This window comes from Orycteropus afer, unplaced genomic scaffold (genome assembly GCF_000298275.1).
Source record: "Orycteropus afer afer isolate SDZICR_OR568_19922 unplaced genomic scaffold, OryAfe1.0 scaffold00222, whole genome shotgun sequence".
In the NCBI taxonomy this organism is placed as follows: Eukaryota; Metazoa; Chordata; class Mammalia; order Tubulidentata; family Orycteropodidae; genus Orycteropus; species Orycteropus afer.
This window is the reverse complement of record NW_006921809.1, coordinates 2,846,015-2,866,182: the sequence shown is the minus strand read 5'-3', so window position 1 is coordinate 2,866,182 and position 20,168 is coordinate 2,846,015. Positions and strand designations below refer to the sequence as shown.

Sequence of the window (20,168 nt, the reverse complement as noted above, 5' to 3'; positions counted from 1 at the left end):
GGAAGTGGGAGGGGAGCTGCTGCATTGTAAATTTTGGTCAATGACATGAGACAAAGTATATGTGAACTGCTGTATGAAAAGTGAATTTGCTCTGTAAATCTTCACCCAAATCCTAATAAAAAAAAAAAAAAAAAAAAAAGACATCAGGATGAGTAGTAGGCAACAAATCATATAAAGGGTCTAAGAAAAGGGGAGGTCAGTAACAGGGGTTGTATTTTCATAAACTAGGTGATCCAAGAGGCAGGGGAAAGCAGGAGACAAAAACAGGCTCAGGAAAGGGTTCAGGGAGAGTTTGTTGGTTCTGCTCTATTGCTTGACCAAGGTAGACTAGAAGAATGTAAATGAATCCACAAAGAGAAATAACTTGGAACAGTTATTAAAGCAAAGATTATGTGGGAGCAGGGAACAGTGTGCTCCTAAGAGAGACCATGTTGCCCCTGTATACACATAGTACAGATGGGTATTAAACTGGTAGTCAGCAGTTAGAATTACTCAGGTTCTCTGATGACTTTGAAAACCTACAAAGAATTCCCCACATTTGGGATGGATTGAGTGGCAGGTAGCGTAAACTAAACTTTAAAATGGAAAGAAAAGAACATTTAATATCTACCATGTCCAAGCACTGGTTGTTATTGATGTTAGTTACCACAGAGCTCCGACTCACAGTGGCCCTGTGTATAACAGAACAAAACACCATCCTGTCCTGCACCGTCTTCACAATGACTGGCACATTCAAGCCAATTGTTGCAGCCAAGCACCAAGAAAGGATTAATAAACATTATCTCATTTAATCTTTCATTCACTGTGTATTTGTTGAGCACCAATTGTTGTGTTAGGCACTTTCCCAACAATGCTATGAAGCAACTGTTATTAATAGCCCCAAATTAGAGAGTGGGGGAAAAAAAACAGGCATCAAGTGTTTAAGTTATGGGATCCAGGTCACAAAACTGGTAAATTACTAGCTAGGCAAATTAAAACTTTTGGAGGGGAATACAGCAGATTCAAAGCTTCTCTTTACTATACAAATGATTTTTTTCTCCTATGTTTCTCATACTATATAAAGGGAAAGTGCTTTCATTTTTCTCTATTTGAATTATAATAAATCTCAAGAATTTCTGAAGGAAATAAGGGACATTGATGAAATGCAATAGGTGCTATAACTATTATCCCTCTCTAAATAGTCCAAACATAAATTTTCTCATGACACTATCTTTGCTTGAGGCTATTTTTCTCCCTTATTCTTTTTTCTTATGAAAACACTATGTGCCTACAAACCTTAGGGAGATACAAATACTTAGGATTCTTAACTCTGACACAGAATCTGTTTATGGAGTCTACAGATTCAAATGATTGAATCTGAAACTGAAAGAAAGCAACAACTGTGGAAAATGCAGTATTGGATACCATTTACATTTTTTTTTTAAGCACAGTTTCTTGAGTGTCTACTCTCAGGAAAGTACTTTCCCACATGCTATCACATTTCTTCCAGTTAAATTCTCTTATTTGTGTCCTTCAAAACATTTTAGCAAAACCAGAGTTTCACTTCCAGACTACAACCATTCAATGTACATGGGGAGTTTTATGATAGCAAAACTCAGATACAATTAGTAGTAATATGGCAAAAATTTGGCCTCCAGAAAATTTCTCCAAAATAAAACGCTAAAAATTTCGCCATTGTTTAGATTGGCTGTTGAATACAAAGTTATACCAATGGCATATGTGCATCAGGTACATACATAACGTGGCTGGAGAAGAGTCACACTAACTTGATTAAGCTACTTACAAACTCAGCCTCCAACTGTATAGGCACTCCGTGTGTAGATATACCAAAATTCTAGTTTTTGTGTTAAGCATTTTTCAGAGTACACAAGAACTCTATTGTTCAAGGAATATTTCTTGAGTATCATTTTTGCCAAAGACACAGTTAAATTCTCAGAACCCAAACTCCCAGTGAGATAAAGGAAATATCTTTATTTAGCATAACAGTGACTGCCCCAGCCTCTAACTCCTGAGACAAAGAATAGATTCCTTAGTTTTATTTTTTTCTCTCAGAGGCAGTGTGATAATATGGGAGGAATTCTGGCCTTGTAGCCCAGTCTTGAGTGCAGGTCCAAGCTCTACCCCTGCCTGATAGTTCAGGTCAGCAGCTCTGTAAGTGTGGACCCCAGACATACAGCATCAGCATCACTTGAGACCATAGAATGAAAATTCTTTCAGAACCCAACCTCCTGCATCAGAAATGCTGGGTGTGGGATTCAACAGTCTGAATGTCAAGCTCTCCGTGTGACTGCGATGCACACCCATGTTTGAGAACAACTGCTTTAGGCCAATCACTTTTCTGGAGCCTCAATATGCTCAGCTTACAACAGGAATAATGATGCTTAGTGTGTCTTCTTCAAAGGACTACTGAATATCAAACAAATATTATAACATACAAAATTGCTTTGCAAGTTTGAAAATTACTAGATAATTTCAAAGTATTTCTTCAGAAAGATAACTTTTAATGCCATTTCTCAATCTGAAAAGTAATCCTAATAGTTCAGGCTGTTAGGTATATTATTGCTAATGAAGGATTCTGACTAAGAGTGTTAGAGAAACCTGAAGTTTTCTATTAGGTCTGCAATGTTTCATATGTGAAATTTTGTTATAAATTTCACATCAAAGACAAACCCCATGAACCCCGCTGGTGATGATCATTAAAACTTTTTCTCACTTTGGTCAACTCAACTTTTCTTCCACTGAATGCACTTTGACAACTAAGAGAATTCCTGAGGGAAAGAGGAACCAGAGAAAGAAGATCTTTGTTTAAGAGATAAAAAACAGTAATTGTTTCAAGGCAAGTAAAAAATTCATAATTTACTTCTCTCCCTGTTGAAAAGCCTGAATCATAACAGCTTCAGAGACTGAGTTTTCTACCTTTTCTTTTAGAATATACAGGAAGAGATTGGTAACCCTTTCCTACCAGAATTCCACTGTGATATCTTTTCCAAGGCCCTTCTGCAGAAAATACCAATATGTTGTTATTCTCATCATCAAAAGTTATGAAAACAACTGGCCACTTTCTTCTTTCATATTTGAAATGTGACAATAAAATTACCACCTACCAAACCCCTCCCTTCTCTTTCCAAGTTAATAATGCCCCCCAAAAAAACATCCCAACCACTCAACCCACTGCCATTGAGTCAATTCCAACTCATAGTGACCCCCATTGCATTTCCAAGGCTGTAATTCTTTATGGAAGACTACTTCATCTTCCTCCCACAGAGCAGCTGGTGGGTTTGAATCGCTGACCTGGTTAGCAGCTGGAATGTTTGATCCATTATGCCATCAGAGCTTCTTCAATTAATGACAGTTTCTTTAAATTTTTAAAATCTAAATATCTGTGTCTATGTTTTTCTTATGATATATCCAAGGTCCCTTTCAATTTCTACAGCTCTCTCTTCAAACACAAACTATGAAGTTTCTACAGGGCAGCATCATATTTGCTTACTTGCCTCCCAAGTGTTCTCTGAGGGTAAGAATTCTTCACATATTCATGCCCAGCACTTAGAAGAGAGTTTGACACTGAGAACACACTCAATAAATATCTGTTGAACCGAACTGTCACATAAGCATTACATACCCACCAAACCAAACCCACTGCCCTTTCCAACTTATAGCAACCCCGTAGGACAGAGCAGAACTGTCCCATAGGGTTTCCAAGGCTGTAAATCTTTACAGAAGTAAACCACCTCATCCTTCTCCCAGAGAGTGGCTGGTGGGTTTGAACTGCCAACCTTTTTGTTAGCAATCAAGTGTTTTAATGACTCTGCCACGAGGGCTCTTAAGCAGCACATAGAAGAGTTATATTTATTATACAGTTAGGTAGCTCATTATTCTACTCCAGTCTCACAATTTTCTGCACTATCTGAATAACTGGCAGTGTTTCCATACATTGTTCACTGTCCACCACAAGATATTTCAGAAATGTTTACTCTCCCAAAGAGAGATTCAAATAAAAGTCAATGTATTTCAGATCATCCTTTTCCTCAGATACTTGCTCATTCAAAAATCTAAGTTCAATTACAGAAATAGATAAAAACATGAGAAGAAAGTGAAAAGACGATAAAGAAAAGGTAGAACATCCAGTCACTTAGAATGACATATTTGAAGAATATTTGCTTAATAATATTCAAAATATAATAAGAGAAAAGCAAGATGCATACTTTCATATACAGTACACTTTCAACTGTATTGTTTTTAAAGTGTTCATACAGCTTTGAGATGTTTGAAGCAAAGAACAAACAATGCTTATCTCTGGATGATAAAGTTACAGACACCTCACATTTTGCTCTGTCTATATTGACTTTTTTTTTTTTAGATTTTCTACAATGAATAAATTACTTCTGTAATCAGGAAAAAATGTCATTTACAAAAAGATATATGAACACAAGAGAATTAAATGAATGGAAAGTCAACAGTTATCTTAGTCAATTGGTATAACATAGCACATAAAGTTAATATTCTGCATCCTACTTTGATGAATTGTGACTAGTTTCTTAAAAGCTTGAGAGTGGTCATCTAAGATACAACTATTGGTCTCCACTCATCTGCAAAAAAAAGAGAATGAAGGAAACTGAAGACTCAAGGAAGAAACTAGTCCACAGCACCAACAGCCCACACAAACCATGGCCCATTCTAACCTGAGAACAGAAGAACTACATGGTACTCAACTACCACTACCAACCATTCTGACCAGGAACACAATAGAATGTCCCAGTTAGAACGGGACAAAAATGTGGAACAAAACTCAAATTCATAAAAAGGACCAGACTTCCTGGACTGATAGAGAATGGAGAAACCCTCAAGACTATCACCCTATATCACCCCTTTAACCTAGAACTGAAACCACTCCCAGAGGTCAACTTTCAGCCAAACAGTAGATTGGATTATAAAATAAACCATATCACCCATGAATAATGTATCTCTTAAACAATTAACTACATGACACCAAACATTTACCCAAAAGCAAAGATAAGGAGGCAAGGAGGGGAAGAGAAGCTAAATCAATGGAATAGAACAAACAGAATGGAAATAATGAGAATAAGGACATAATGTGAAAAATGTAACCAATGCCATGGAACAACCTGTATAAAAATTGTTAAATGGGAATCTAAGTCACTGTATAAACCTCCATCTAAAAAAAAATATATTACTTTAAAAAAGTTATCTTAAAATAAATCTTAACTACCTAACTACTCATCCAAGCAGCACAGGACACTCTGCAAGCTATTAAAGTGTGGGAAAAGAAAAAATGACATATCTTAGAAATTAGATACCAAACAATTTTATGTAAGAAAATGAGATTGTTCTAGAATTGTGCAGTGATGTATTAGCTTAAGAAATTCAGCCCAAGAGTTTTGCTTTCTCTCCACTGATCTTTCTTCTACTGATAATACCTCTTGAATACATGGAGGATAACTTCTCAAAAAGAAAACTCTTACTGGGAAATTAAATATAATGAAAGAAATGAAACCAATCCAGATATAATATGAAACAATGTTTTGACAAAAATTTTTAAGACACAAATGCCTTTGAATGGAGACTTTATTTTTACTCTGTATTTCTGGGTTGCTTGAAATTTCAAGAAGAATGAATGATTTGTATAATTTTCATAAATTAAAAGTTTAAGTCCTGCAAGTTGCCATCTAGATGCAACGATGGATCGCTCCTCATCCAAAGAAAAGAAGAATGAAAAAAACTAAAGACATATGGAAACAATTAGTCCAAGGACTGGTAGACCAAATGATCCTCAGCCTATATTTCCATGAGACCAGAAGAACTAGATAGTGCCTGGCTACCAATGTCAACCACTTGGAGGAGGATCTGTGTAAGAGATCCTGGATAGAATGGCAGAACAATGAGGAACAAAACTCAAAATCATAGGGAAAAAGAAAAAAGAAAGGAAACTAGGTTTGCTGGTCTGATAGAGACTGGTGAAACCCCTGAGACTATGGTCCCTAGCTGCCCTTCAGTTCTGGAGTTGAACTCACTCCTGTGGCTTCCAACCAAATAAAAGACAGGCATATGGGCTGAATATTAACATCAGGTAGCTACACTCCTTGGATAGATAAATCATGGGAGAATAGAAGGGCAGTGTATGCACAGGGAGACCACTCGGTGGGCAGGAGTGTATGAGAGGGAAAAACACAGGGAAGAGATAACTATGGGGAAGAAGTGGGAGGGGAGCTGTTACATTGAGGGGGATTGAAATCAATGTCATGAGACAAAATGTGTATGAACTGCTGTATGGAAAATGAATTTGCTCAGTAAACATTCATCCAAATCACAATAAAAATTTTAAAAGAAACAAGTCAAATAAAGAAAAATATATATAAAAAAGTAAAATCCCACTTTACAAGATCTGACTACATGATAATTAAAGAATCAGTGCATTTCCAAAACAACTAATTCACTTTGTAAACATCACAGCATTTTTCTTACTAATTGAAAAAGTAATAAATCAAGAACCTCTTGATTCAATGCATATGACAAGTATTTATAATAATCCATTGTCTACTGTACATCTCCATTTTAATGTACATTATTATACAAAAATCCTGATGAAAATTCAGTTACAAATATTCAAAAGCTTTGTAAATAAAAAAACATACTACTGTGAAATAACTGCATTTTCCAAACAGCACATCCAATTGTAGGCTATAAAATAGCAACACACTCTTAAACACCACATAATATGGATGAACTTGGAGGACATTGTGCTGAATGAAATAAGTCAATCACAGAAGGGCAAATATAGTATTAGTTCATTGTTGTGGAGGGTCAAGGAAAGGTTTATATATGCTGGGAAACTTTCTTTGTTGGTTGCCAGGGGTGGGACATATTAACAACAAGACATATTAACAACAACAATAAAAAGAATACCTGGTAGCATAGTGGCTAAGTCACTTGCCTGCTAACCAGACGGCTGGCGGTTCAAACCCACCAGCCACTCCTCAGAAGGAAGGTTGGGCAATCCTACTTCCGTAGTGATACTGCCTCGAAAACCCAAGGAGGGGTCGCTATGAGTCGGGGCCGACTCGACGGCACATAACAACAACATGAGGCAATAAAATAAATCAATTCAAGATACTTCCACAGTATACAGTATATAATATTTGAATTAAGAGTACACTTCTGGATAATGGGTACATGGAGTTGTATTGTACTCTTTTCCTTGTTTTGTGGATGCTTTAAATTTTCATAATAAAAAAGTTTTTAAAGCATGCACTTTACAAGAGTAATGATTGCTATTAATACCAGTAGACAGTGGGTGCTCACTGTAATTCTGTAGTTCTATTAGCATATCACTACTGGTACAGGATATACAAATACCTTATAATCAACAACCTTAAGAGTTAATGGCATCAATATCCCCAATTTACAGATGAGGAAACAGAGACTGAAAAGTTAAAAAACTTATTTGACATTACAAAGTTCATGAATGGGAAAACTAAGATTGTATGTGTATTTAAGTCCATGCTCTTCATTCCTATGGGTTTTTTTTTTTTTTTTCCTAAAAAGCATGGTCTAGTTGGTTGTTTTTAAAACATACTACCATTACTTTGAAATTTACTCTCTATCACTGATAATCAAAGCACAACGACTTTTATTCTCTATTTCATCAGTTGCCCCAACTATCAAATATGCAAAACAATTTAATTTGAACAAGTTAGACCAAAGATGAGTTCACAAAATACACTACTTCAGAGTGTTTACTAGAGACTTGAAATGAGTATTACAAAGGCAAACTACTGTGGAAGAGTGGATGACCAAACTATGGTACATACACATAATGAAATGCTATGCAGTCCTAAAGAATAATGTAGAGTCTACAAAATACCGCATAATAAGGATTAACTTGGAGGACATTGTGCTGAGTGAAATAAGTCAATCACCGAAGGGCAAATACAGTATTAGTTCGTTGTTGTGGAGGGTCAAGGAAAGGTTTATATATCAAGGGAAATTTTCTTTGTTGATTGCCAAGGGTGGGAGGGGAGGGAAGGGAACACTGCAAGGGGAAAAAAAAAAAAAAAAGCATTGACCCATGTCACTTTAGTTTTATGTATTGCACTGTATATAAATTATATTTCAATAAAATGCACTTAAAAAAAGAAAAAGAAAAAGTCAAACTACTTCAGTTCCTGCCAAAGTTAATCTGATAAATTTACAGTACCTGAACTAATGGTAAGTTATCAAAATTGTTAAGTACAGAATCACTTTGTAGAAGCACAGCTGATTAATGGTTTTACTAAGGTGCATACTAAATGTAAGTGAAGAGCATTTTTTAGATTTATTTATTTAACAAGTGTTTATTAAGCTGAAGCTCAAGATACTGTGGATATATAGGGGTAAGAAAAGAATCTTGCAGTGTGGTCTGAAGACAGAGGTGGAAAGAATTATTCTAGTGTTTGGTGCAATGATACCATGGAAGAGGTGGGACTTGAAAGCTGCTTTGAAGATGAGGGAAGGAATCACAGGGCAAAAAGACTTGAACTAAGATTTACAGGATGAACATAATCTTGTAGTATTTACCAGACCAATATTAACAGCACTCACTTATTACCAAATTTTCAAAATGATACACTTTTCCTGAAACACAGACATTATATTCATTTTTCATATTTCAACCACTGGCAGTATAAAGTCTTGTTCTTGTGGGTCAAAAGACCTGAAATTTTAATTTAAATATCACAAATCAGAAAAAAAATATTTAATATAGTAGCAACTATTTATTGAGTATCTGTTGAATTGGTGGGCTTCTAATTATTTTCTTGCACGTACAAATATACTTGCTCAGATTTTAAGACACAACATGAAAAAATGTCATGTCTTTTCCAAAAGTTAGAAGTTGCAAAGGCCAACTGCTTCTCAGTTATTTGAAGTAAGAGTCAAAATTTTTCCAAATGGAAATAAAGGTGCATTTTTCACTGTTATGATTAAAAAACAACTAATAAAAGTGTTACCTTTAGATTAATGATAAGGGATAAAAATCTATGCCCTGGAAAACAGTATTTTCAAGAAGTCTGGAGTGACCAGAAGCATTTAATCATAACTGCTATATTAAACTATTTATGATAGTAATCAGAGTTCACTTAGTTCAAACAAGTTCAGGAGGCACAGAATACAATGGAGGGAATGGGGAAGAGTGGGTTTTGAAATTCCGTAACAAAGTAAATCTTTGAGTCATTTGTAAAATTCATAGTTTCAATTATTACAGGTTTTACTGGTTGCTCATATTTTTCTATTCCTAATAGCATAAATAAATTTTTTTTCAATTATAATAGATAATTGATTCTACTTACTTGAGATGGAAAAATCTGAACAATATTTCCAGCTATGTCTAGGATTCTTAAGTTCTTAAGATTACAAATTCCCTATGTCAGAAAACAAGAGACAGAGAGATTTTTTTAAAAGCTAATATTTGGAATCATAAATATTTCTTTTGAGTTCAAATTTGATGGAGGTAATTATCTTTTTAAATTACCTGATCAATCCTCTGTACATTTTCCCCAAGATCACTATGCTCTGGGTGGGCAGACTGACTTCTGTATTTCCCCTGACCACACCAGGGCAACATAACATGTTGGCTAAGAGTTACTCTACGTGTGGGTTCAAATCTCACCTCTGACATGAACTATGTAACTACGGGCATATTTCTTTATCTTTTTGTACTTTGCTTTTCCCACTTGTGAAATGGAAATGTTAATCAAGCCCCTACTTCATAAGTAGTTGAATTAAACAGTTACAAATTGTAAAGTGCTTACTAGGCGCTAAAGGTGCTCTGGTAGCTTAGTGCCTAAGGCTAACCAGAAGGCTGGCAGTTCAAACCCACCAGCCACTCCAAGGAAGGAAGACAGGATAATCTACTTCTGTAAAGATTTACTGCCTCAGAAACCCAAAGGGGGTCAGTATGAGTGAGAATCGACTCAATGGCAGTGAATTTGGTTTTTGGTTACTAGGTGCTAACACTGACTCAGTAATAGACATTACTTACCATTAAAACAGAAATAACTTTTGAGAAACAGAAAACAAATGTAACCCATCAAAGATGTCTCCATTGACAATTCCACCAACATTTATTATTAATCTATCTCATGCTACTTCTGTACTAATAAAACACTTTTCCTTGTAAAGGAAATAAAACCTGTTACTGTTACTGCCTCTACCTATATGCCCAAGTGAATTACCATAATAACCACTTGATTGTTATAGTACATGTGAGTTCTGGTGGTATTTCTACTAGCAAGCAAAGGCTGAATAGGATTTTTTTTTTTTAACTAGAAACATCAAAAACTTTTTAAAAATCTGAAAATTAAAGGTATGATTTACTAAATAGTTTCAACCACTTGTAGACATGGTTCTGAAACACTCTTGTTTTGACAGCCCACTCTCTCCCTGGGGAGATGATATGTCTCTTTAGTCATGCCAACTGTGTGTTCTTCTTCAGTCCAATCCCATTCTATCACAGATTCGGTCTCTGCAAGCAGATGCTAAAGTGGACATTGGGGAGCTGGATGTTAATAAGGGATCCACCCCTCTGAAAGGGAGGGCCATGAAATAGGACTGGGCAGAAAACAAGGTGTGATGCAGATTGACCACAGTGGGAGCTCAGGAGCGGGCCTTGCCCAACCAAGTTGTCTCCCATTACAGAGGAATGGCCAATCATTTATATCCCTGCCTTGTTCAATCACAAGATGTAGGATGCTCTGTGGAAAGTGTGGCCTTAGGCAAGGAAGGAGGTTACTTACAGTTGAGATAGACTGTAAAATGCTAACTGGAAGCTGTCTGCCTCCAGCATTCCCTACAACTGGGCAATAAGTCCTTGAAGGGGCTTTGGTATCTACAGTACATGTGGTCCTCTTCTTCCATCCCATGTAAGACTTTCAGATTCCCAATATATTTTCTTCTCACAGTATATGTTAATATCACAATATTAAGATACAATATTATCTTAATAATATTCACTCTACTTGCAAAACAATTGATACCATGACTTTTGTTTCTGCCTTCTTTCTTGTTTTTGTTGTTTTTGTAGCCACAGCTGTTGCTTTTGTTGCTATTGCCATTGTCTTTCTCTTTTCTTTTTTAGTCTTTGCATCTGTCCATTCCCCACAAGTTTGTCATAGATTAAAACCTCAAAAACAGGAGTAGTGACTGAGATCTTAAAAGCTTGCAAGTGGCCACCTAGATGCAACGATGAGTGTCTCCTCATCCAGAGCAAAGAAGAATGAAGAAAAAACAAAGATGCATGGAAACAATTAGGCCAAAGGACTGGTACACCATGCGATCCTCAGCCTATATGACCATGAGATCAGAAGAACTAGATGGTGCCCAGCTACCACTGTCAACCACTAGGAAGGTGAGTTGTGTAGGAGATTCTGGATAGAGTGGGAGAACAATGTAGAACAAAGCCCAAAATCATTTAAAAAAAAAAAAAAAAAGGACTAGGATTGCTGGTCTGATAGAGCCTGATGAAACCCCTGAGACTATGGCCCTTAGCTGCCCTTCAGGTCTAGAACTGAATTCACTCTTGTGGCTTCCAACCAAATAAAACACAAGCATATGGGCTGAATATTTACATCAGGTAGATATACTCCTTGGACAGATCAATGATGGGAGAACAGAAGGGCTGTGTATGCAAAGGGAGACAGCTTGGTGGGCAGGAGTGCATGGGAGGGAAAGACACAGGGAAGAGGTAACTATGGGGAGGAAGTGGGAAGAGAGCTGTTCTATTGTGGGAAACTGCAGTCAATGTCATGAGACAAAATGTAGATGAAATGCTGTATAGAAAATGAAATTGCTCTGTAAACTTTCATCCAAATTACAATAAAAACTTGAAAAAAAAAATAAAATTTCACAAACAGGCAATTATCAGGTTAGCATAGTGCCTAAGGCACGTGACTGCTAACCAGAAGGCTAGCGGTTCAAACCCACCAGCCATTCCTCGGAAGGAAGGTTGGGCAATCCTACTTCCGTAGTGATACTGCCTCAGAAACCCAAGGAGGGGTCGCTATGAGTCGGGGCCAACTCGACGGCAAATAACAACAACAACAACAACATAACAGGAATGACAAAGGAATGAAAATGAAGGATTATGGATAAGGTGTTATGGGAAAAAATAATAGAGGCATGTTATTTTGGGAAGTCAGACAAGGTTTCCTGAAAGAAGTGAAATTTAAACTCAGATTCTTTGAGAAATAATAAGCTTTTGTTAAGAGACAGCAGTTGTTTAAGGTATAACTGTGAGAAGTCTAGTAGGGCTAAATCATAGAATGATCAAGAAGGACTGAGGAAGGGTGAAGTCAAATCATGAAAGGACTTTTATGAATGTACTGTGTATTAATTAGTCAGGATTCTTTACGTTGCAAGCGTAATGAAACCCAACTCAACAAATAGGTAAAATGACATGTAAAAGGAAATATATTTATAATTCATACTTACCCAAATACATTCTTTATGGCATATTTTCATTTAACCCTGGGGGTCCTACATACACACCAGACTATCAGTTTTAACCCTTTCATGACCAGTGGGACACACAGTGCCCACATACACTTCCCTCCTCTGGGATTTGTTGGGCAGCTGCTTTCCCACTGACAGTGCATGCCGCTATCAGGAAGGGCCTTGTATAACTGTTTGAAATGAAAGGAATGGCACAGATTACTGTTTTCACAGGGTATTGTATGAAGTAATGCATCCTAGAGGTGTGATTTTGCAAATTTTTTGTCTCTTTTGGCTTTTTTACTGGGAGGTATGTCATGTAAATATATTTCCAGGTTCATGTGTGTTACTTAGAAGTTGCCTCTATCATGATGATTCCATGTTCACATACTGTGTTTTCAGGCACCCTAAATTGTATGTACCTGTTGAGGGATCTAGAAGGTGGTGCTGAGTCCATAGGGACATATGTGTCCCACTAATTCTAAATTCAAGCCCAAAGGGACATATGCTTCCAACATAATCCTATTCCCAGAGTCCAGAGAGATATATATGTTTCACATACTATGTTTCAAAATCTGTATTTCATAACAAAATTTCAGAAATCTCATTTGATTCAGCATGATTTTCATTAATAAAAAAAAACACATAGCATCAACAAAAAATTCAAAGCAGAAAATAATGAAAGGGTCATGAAAGGGTTAAAACTGCCTAAGCCCCACATATGAATCAATGCACCTCTACTATTTGGTATCACAGAGAATAGCAATACCTACTCAGAATAGCAATACTTTGCCCAAATATCCTACATGAGTAAGGAATTATCTTAAAGAAATACAGACACACACCCACAACATAACAAAAGTAAAGTCATGGCAGCATTTAGATTTGCCAATTCTTTTTTTTTTTATTGTGATTTCAGTGAAAGTTTACAGAGAAAATTCATTTTCTGTTCATCAGTTCATACATATCTTGTTTCATGACATTGACTGAAATCCCCATAATGTAACAGCCCTCTTCCCACTTCCTCCCTGTGGTTACATTTTCTCTGTGTCCTTCTTTCCTATGCATTCCTGCCCTATGAGCTATCTCCCTGTGCAAATGTTGCCCTTCTGATCTGCCATGATTGTTCTAAGGCAGGTACCTGTTGTTGTTGTTGTTGTTATGTGCCATCAAGTCAGAGCCAACTCATAGCGACCCCTCCTTGGGTTTCTGAGGCAGTATCACTACAGAAGTAGATTGCCCCATCTTCCTTCCAAGGAGTGGTTAGTGGGTTTGAACCGTCAGCCTTCTGGTTAGCAGTCAAATGCCTTAGGCACTACATACCTAGTGTAAATGCTCACCTTGTAGGCCTATTGTTGTGGTGGAAGCCATGGAAGTGAGTTCAGTTCCAGGCCTGAAGGGTGACTAAGGGCCATAGTCTTGGGGGTTTCACTAGTCTCTATCAGACCTGTAAAGTCGGTCTTTTTTTATGATTTTGAGTTTTGTTCCACATTTTTCTCCCACTCTATCTTTTATCTAAGATATCCTATTCTGATCCCTTTCCTAGTGGTTGACAGTGGTAGCCAGGCACCATCTAGTTCTTCTTGTCTCAGGGTCATGTAGGCTAAGGTTCACATGGTCCACTAGTCCCTTGGACTAACTCTTTCCATGTGTCTTTGATTTTCTTCATTCTTCTTTGCTCTGGACGAGAAGAGACAAATTGCTGCACCTTAGATGGCCACTTGCCAGCTTTTAAGACCCCAGTTGCTACTCACCAAAGCAGGATGTAGAACAATGTTTTTGTGTAATATGTTACGGCAATTGAGTTTGATGTCCCCTGCGACCATGTTCCCGAGCCTGCAGGCCCAGTGACTCACTCCCTCAAGGTGTTTGGTTGTGGCTAAGAAGTTATCATAACTTTGTCCCATGTTAGTTCTATTATATATATAGACACTCTTATAGCATATACAAATATATATGTAAAAATATTATCTGTCAAACTTACATACCATCATGAGTAAATTTGAAAAGGGAAAATTTTAAAAGACACTGGTATTTTGTATAAGGAGCTCTGGTGGTATAGTGGTTAAGGCATTTGGCTGCTAGCCAAAAGGTCGGTGGTTTAAACCCACCACCTGCTCCACAGAAGAAAGGTGAGGCAGTCTGCTTCAATAAATATTTACAGCCTTGGAAACCCAACGGGGTTGCTATGAGTCGGGATCAACATGATGGCAGTGAATCTGCTTTTCTTTTGGTTTGATATTGTGTATGGCTGATTAATATTTAATGATGTATCATCTCTTTTTATTAGGAGGAGTTGGTAGAGTCAGGCTTTCCCAAAGAATAGTGAGATTGATACCGCAGTTCAGACAGATTTACTTTGTTCTGATTTAGCAACAAAGATTCATTTACATCCAGACAGTCAGCAAAGTCAGCAAAGTCACCTCTCATTGGTTTAGCGTAACTCACACGCCGCCCCGAACAACTCATTATGTCTAGTGTGACGGTATGTTCTGATTGGCCAGGCCTCATCAAGTGAGTCAGTTCAACACTAACGAAACCTCACAGACTGTAAATGGGGAGGGGTGATACAGCAAAGCTACATCGTGATACCATTATGAGAAGAGGCACAAACGGCAAAACAAGAGATGCTATACTGTGTTAAGGAGTTAAGTCTTACACAAAACAACCATCTATTTAATGCCAACTGTGTACAAGGCCCTGAGTTAGAGATTAGTGTTCATTATGACTTATGAAAACATGAATTCTTTATCAAAACAATGAGTATTTTCTGTAATGCCTGATCATGTACAATGCAGACCAAAAAGAACAATGATAGATTGAATTACATTAAATGTTCACAGAAATAAAAGATCATGGGCATGCTTTACATGAAAGTCCAGGACAGGACCAATTAGTATTTAAATTTAAAAGACTTAAACCTCTTGGGATTGAGGATATTGGAGTAAGAGAAACTGATCGGAAGGGCAGACTTGTAAGTCAAACAGACATGGGTTTGAGTTCCTCATTTATCCTTTATTAACTGTGTTACATAACCTATCTGTTCCTTTTTTCTAAAAGCAGGATAATAGGAAGAACAACATCAGAGCTGTTATGAGAACTAAGTAATAATACAATGCTTCACTAATAATGATGGTGTTGCTGTTATTTGCTGCATTTTCCCTCCAATAAAAGAGTTACATTTTAATCACTGGGTTATTTGAAGATATTTTCTCAGATGTTTACAGAAATTAGGATTTTTAATGAACTTTAGAATAAAATTTTTGAAACATATTTATTTACATCCTATTGCCTTCGTGTATTTTCTTATCTCCCATTACACTTTGTAAATTATTTTTGAAGGGGATATTCTCTTGAGAGAAAAGTGAAATGAAGAGATATTGCAAGTCTTTTTTGTCCCCCATTTATATATCTACTATATCAATTTGCTTTTCATATACTTCAAGTTACTTTATGGCATGCCTCCCTCCTATATAATTAATTTTAATTTGCATAACGAAGGAAGGTAAAACCACAGGACAGGTGATTAGCAGGAAACAGTGCTCTCAAACTAGAAAATTTAAGGAGAGTTTAATTAAGGCACTATTTATAAAAGAATGGCAAGGTAAGGTTCCCTCAACCAAGAAAAGTGATTCCCTAAAACCACAAAGTTAACAGCAAAGAGTTTTTTTTTTACCACTCTAGGCCTAAGAAAAGGAGCTCTTGTGCCACAGTGGTTAAGGCATTTGGCTGCTAACAAAAAGTTGGCAGTTTGAACCTCCCAGCAGCTCTGTGTGAGAAATCTACTTCCATAGAGATTTATAGCCTTGGAAATCCTCTGGGGGCAGTCCTATTCTGTCCTATAGGGTTGCTATGAGTCACAACTTGAAAGAAGTGGGTTAAACTAAAAAAGTAAAAGGAGGGAGCAACTATCTTAAGAGGACCACCTGACAATAGTTGTGGCCTTTAAGAAAGGTATGCAGTCATCCCTCCACATCCTGCCGAGGAGGGTAGAGGGGAACACCATCTGGTGTTGACTCCTCTCTCGCCCCTTCATTTTCTGCATGCCTTTTCAAGATAACAAAAAAACTCATTAATGCCCGTACAGGGCAATCTCCCAGTTACAGAGCAGCATGGAGTAGGATATGGAGGAAAAATGGAAGATATGTAGCACATATTCCAAAGCCAAAACATACTTCTAATTTGTGTTATATAAAGAGTTGACAGATAGAATACAAGACACATATACTTAGATTTTCACATAAATGATGAATTTTACTTTGTAGAAGTATATAACTTACGCAGTACTTGTGACATGGTTATACTGAAAAAATTATTAATCATTATCTGAAATTTGTATCTGTGGGGCCATCCTGTATTTTTTTGTTTGCTAAATCTGGCAGCCCTAATCTGTAGAACAATAGAAGTTATAATCCTGTTCTCTCAAAAGAATTTAGGAACTGACAACATCCTGAGGGAAACCAAATTTTGGGTATTTGACGGCTTTTACTCAGACATCCAAATCAATTCTCTAACCACCCGCATCATTCTGTAACAAGTTTCTCTCCAACGAAAGAAACTTTGGGTCTATGTATTGCTTACATTTGGTAAGTCTTCAATGCCGTTCCTGACCAGAAGAAGTTTCTGGAGCTTCTGCAAGAACATAATTTCTTCCGGTAGGCAAATAAGCTGATTGTAGTTAAGTTGAAGTTCAGAAAGATTCTCAAGGAAACAAAGTTCTTTAGGAATGCTAGCTAGTTGATTATAATTTATACTCAAATATGTAAGACTATGTAATCTGAAAAACAAAATATATGAATGAGACACAAGAATACATACACTGTACAGAAATCACCACTTATCAGAAGCCCTGAATCAATTCACTTTTTCAAAGCTTATCTGACCCTTACTTACATTCAAAGTCACAACTCCTGTTAGCATATAAACTAAAATTTAATTTTTAAAGATATTCTATAATCAAATAGTTTAAGAATACTTTATGTAATCAAAACCTAGTTTTAAAGTAAAGAAAATTTTCCTCCTATAAACATATAGATGAGTGGATGCATATATATATGCACTTTGTTGCCATGAAAGATGAAAAAATGGATCAGACTAATTCTGCCTTGCAGATGTCATAGTTTACACAAGAATATTAGTACAGTCATAAAATGAAGACAGAAAATGACACAGATAGGGAGAAAAAGATTAAAGATATTGGAGTGTGTAACTGTAGATATGGTAGCAGAAAATGCCTGAAGTAGATCAAAGGCTTTTTAGAAACAATGACATTTTAAACTTAATCTCTAATAATAGAACTTGTAAAATTCAGGCAATAGGAGTAGTTTTGTTTATTGGCTTGCTAGAATGTTAGACTATCAGTTCACAAGGCCAGAACACAGACAAGCTAAAATTAGCTGTATAATAGCTTGGATCTATACTTTGCAATACTATTTTTTTCAGTGAAAGTTTTTTTTTTTTTTTTCAGATTCAATAGAGACACTTTTATTAAGCCTTGTATAAGACAAAGACAAAACAAAGACAATCATCCAGGATGAGGGAAACTATCAGCATGTACACAGTAAAGAAAGCTGAATGGAGTCTCTTCAGTGAAAGTTTTAATTCATTTTTCTAACATATTCTGACAATGAACACCTTAGTTTATACAATTCCTTAAATATGGTACTTTGGACTCCAAAAAGAGATAAGCTTACTAAATTGTGAAATCATAACATGTTATAGCTATGGGACTTTGAAGTTGATGTACCCAAAATTCTTCCTTTAGAGATGAGGAAGCTGAACTCCAGGGCCATTAAATTACTTGCCCAAGGTCGTAAAACTAGTTGCAGAAATATATGACCTAAACCTAGTTCCTCAGATCTTTCCAAGTGTGCTTTTCTCATTGTATCATCATTTAAATACATAAATCAATAGATAAACAAGCTGAATAAGTGAAAAAGCAGACAACTATTGGCATTTTTATTGCTATAAATATCCCTCTTCTACAGAAATTGGATCAATTCATATTCTTTCTAGTCGCTCAGACTTAAAACATTGCTTTCCATGTAAAATCTATTGGAGAAACATAATGCATTGGCTAGGGGTATGAACAAGTGAATTGGAATTGATTTTAGGTGCTGCAGAAAGCTTTGCTTGTAGTTCTGAATCCTCCTTTAAAAATCTGGATGCTCTTACCTTGTGATACATCTGTTTCTGTTCAACAGGCAATAAAGAGAGTCCCTAAAGTAAACCCAAGCAGGGTTCTCTTTCCATCTGTCAGAGGAAAAGCCCAAGAGGGCATTTTGCCTGCAGAAGGACAAGGCCCTCCAATGGCTCCAGAAAGGCACTGGAATGGCAGCCTGTCTGTGCAGCTGTTCAGGATAAGGGAAAACAACACTCTTCACTGTTATTGGTGATAATAAAATGTGGGTTTTTTTTAATTATTTTTTCCAAATGAAAATGACAATTTGGTTTTAAATCCTTTGCTTTTATATTACCATCAAGTTCAAAATGGTTTGCAATACTCGTCAGCAATAAAATATAATGTCCCCAAATTCTGAAGCTGAGCAAGTTCCAAGAACCCCAGAGTTGGGAAATCAATAACACAATCAGTTCTAGAACTTTATGTTTCAAAGCCCTGACTTTAACACTTAGACTACCAAGTCATGCTGTTTCTCAATTCTCTGAAGTGTCTAAAAAATCATCTGCTTAAAACTAGTGGCTCATCTCAGCCCTTCACATCCCTCCTTACTATGTATAAACCCCACTCTTACTGGATGCTGTTGTTGTTATGTGCCGTCGAGTCAGACTTGACTCATAGTTGACTGCTCCTTGGGTTTCCAAGGTGGTATCACTACGGAAGTAGGTTTCCCAATCTTCCTTCTGAGGAGTGGCTGGTGCATTTGAACCACTAGCATTCTGGTTAGCAGTCAACTACCTTAGGCACTAAGCTACCAGAGCTCCTTACTGGATGCTAGGCATAACTCATTCAGGTGATCAGGGTGGGGCCAGGATGGGGCAGGAAAAGGTAGGGACTCCTACAGTGAGACTCCATTTCTCACTAAAAACAAAATTACCTGCCGATTTCTTGAGGAAGGCACGTAAGCAGATTGTTGTTCAGATTAAGCAGGACCAAATTTTGTAAACCATCTGTTAGGAAATAATTTTAGTCACTTTTGTCATCTGTTAAATCGTAATTTTTAGTTCACTTTTCTTTATACCTTTGTTTTCCTTCCAGTTTCTTGCCTTGGCCAAGGGTCTTTTGGTTGCAAGTAACAGATACCCTTTTCTTAAACTAGCTTAAGCAAAAAGGAGAAATTTATCATTAAGTTACAAAGCTACATCATGGTACATGAGGGCAGGCCTCACCACAAATTGGAACCAGAAGATACAATAACCCCCAGACCCCAGCAGTTCTGGATAACTAGGCAGAATATGCCGTTTATTTCTCCTCGCGGTGTCACGTTCATTTTCTCTCTCATACTCTCTCCTTTCTTCCTTCTCTCAGTTTTGCTCTTTTGAACAGGTTTTCTCTATTTTCCCCTGCAATCATGGCTCCTGAGTTTGAATGTTCACAGACAGAAAGCACAGGGTTCTCAAACTCAAATACTGCAAGAATTAAGCAGACAATCCAGACATGTGCAGTGGGTCTGGTGAAACCTGTGCTCAACTGGAGAGCTCCTGTCATTGTCTCATGGAATGTGATT

General features: G+C 36.8%; 1 protein-coding gene across 1 annotated transcript in view; it reads right to left on the bottom strand.

Annotated features, from left to right (window-relative positions):
- The window catches only part of LRRC69 (leucine rich repeat containing 69), a 130,629-nt gene that overhangs the window by 77,448 nt on the left and 33,013 nt on the right, over positions 1 to 20,168 (bottom strand). Inside the window, exons 3-5 of the mRNA XM_007948747.1 lie at positions 19,539 to 19,611; positions 17,065 to 17,260; positions 9,345 to 9,416 (exon numbers count right to left, since the gene is read on the bottom strand). Coding sequence (XP_007946938.1) covers positions 9,345 to 9,416; positions 17,065 to 17,260; positions 19,539 to 19,611 — 341 coding nt within the window. The remainder of the gene's footprint in view (positions 1 to 9,344; positions 9,417 to 17,064; positions 17,261 to 19,538; positions 19,612 to 20,168) is intronic.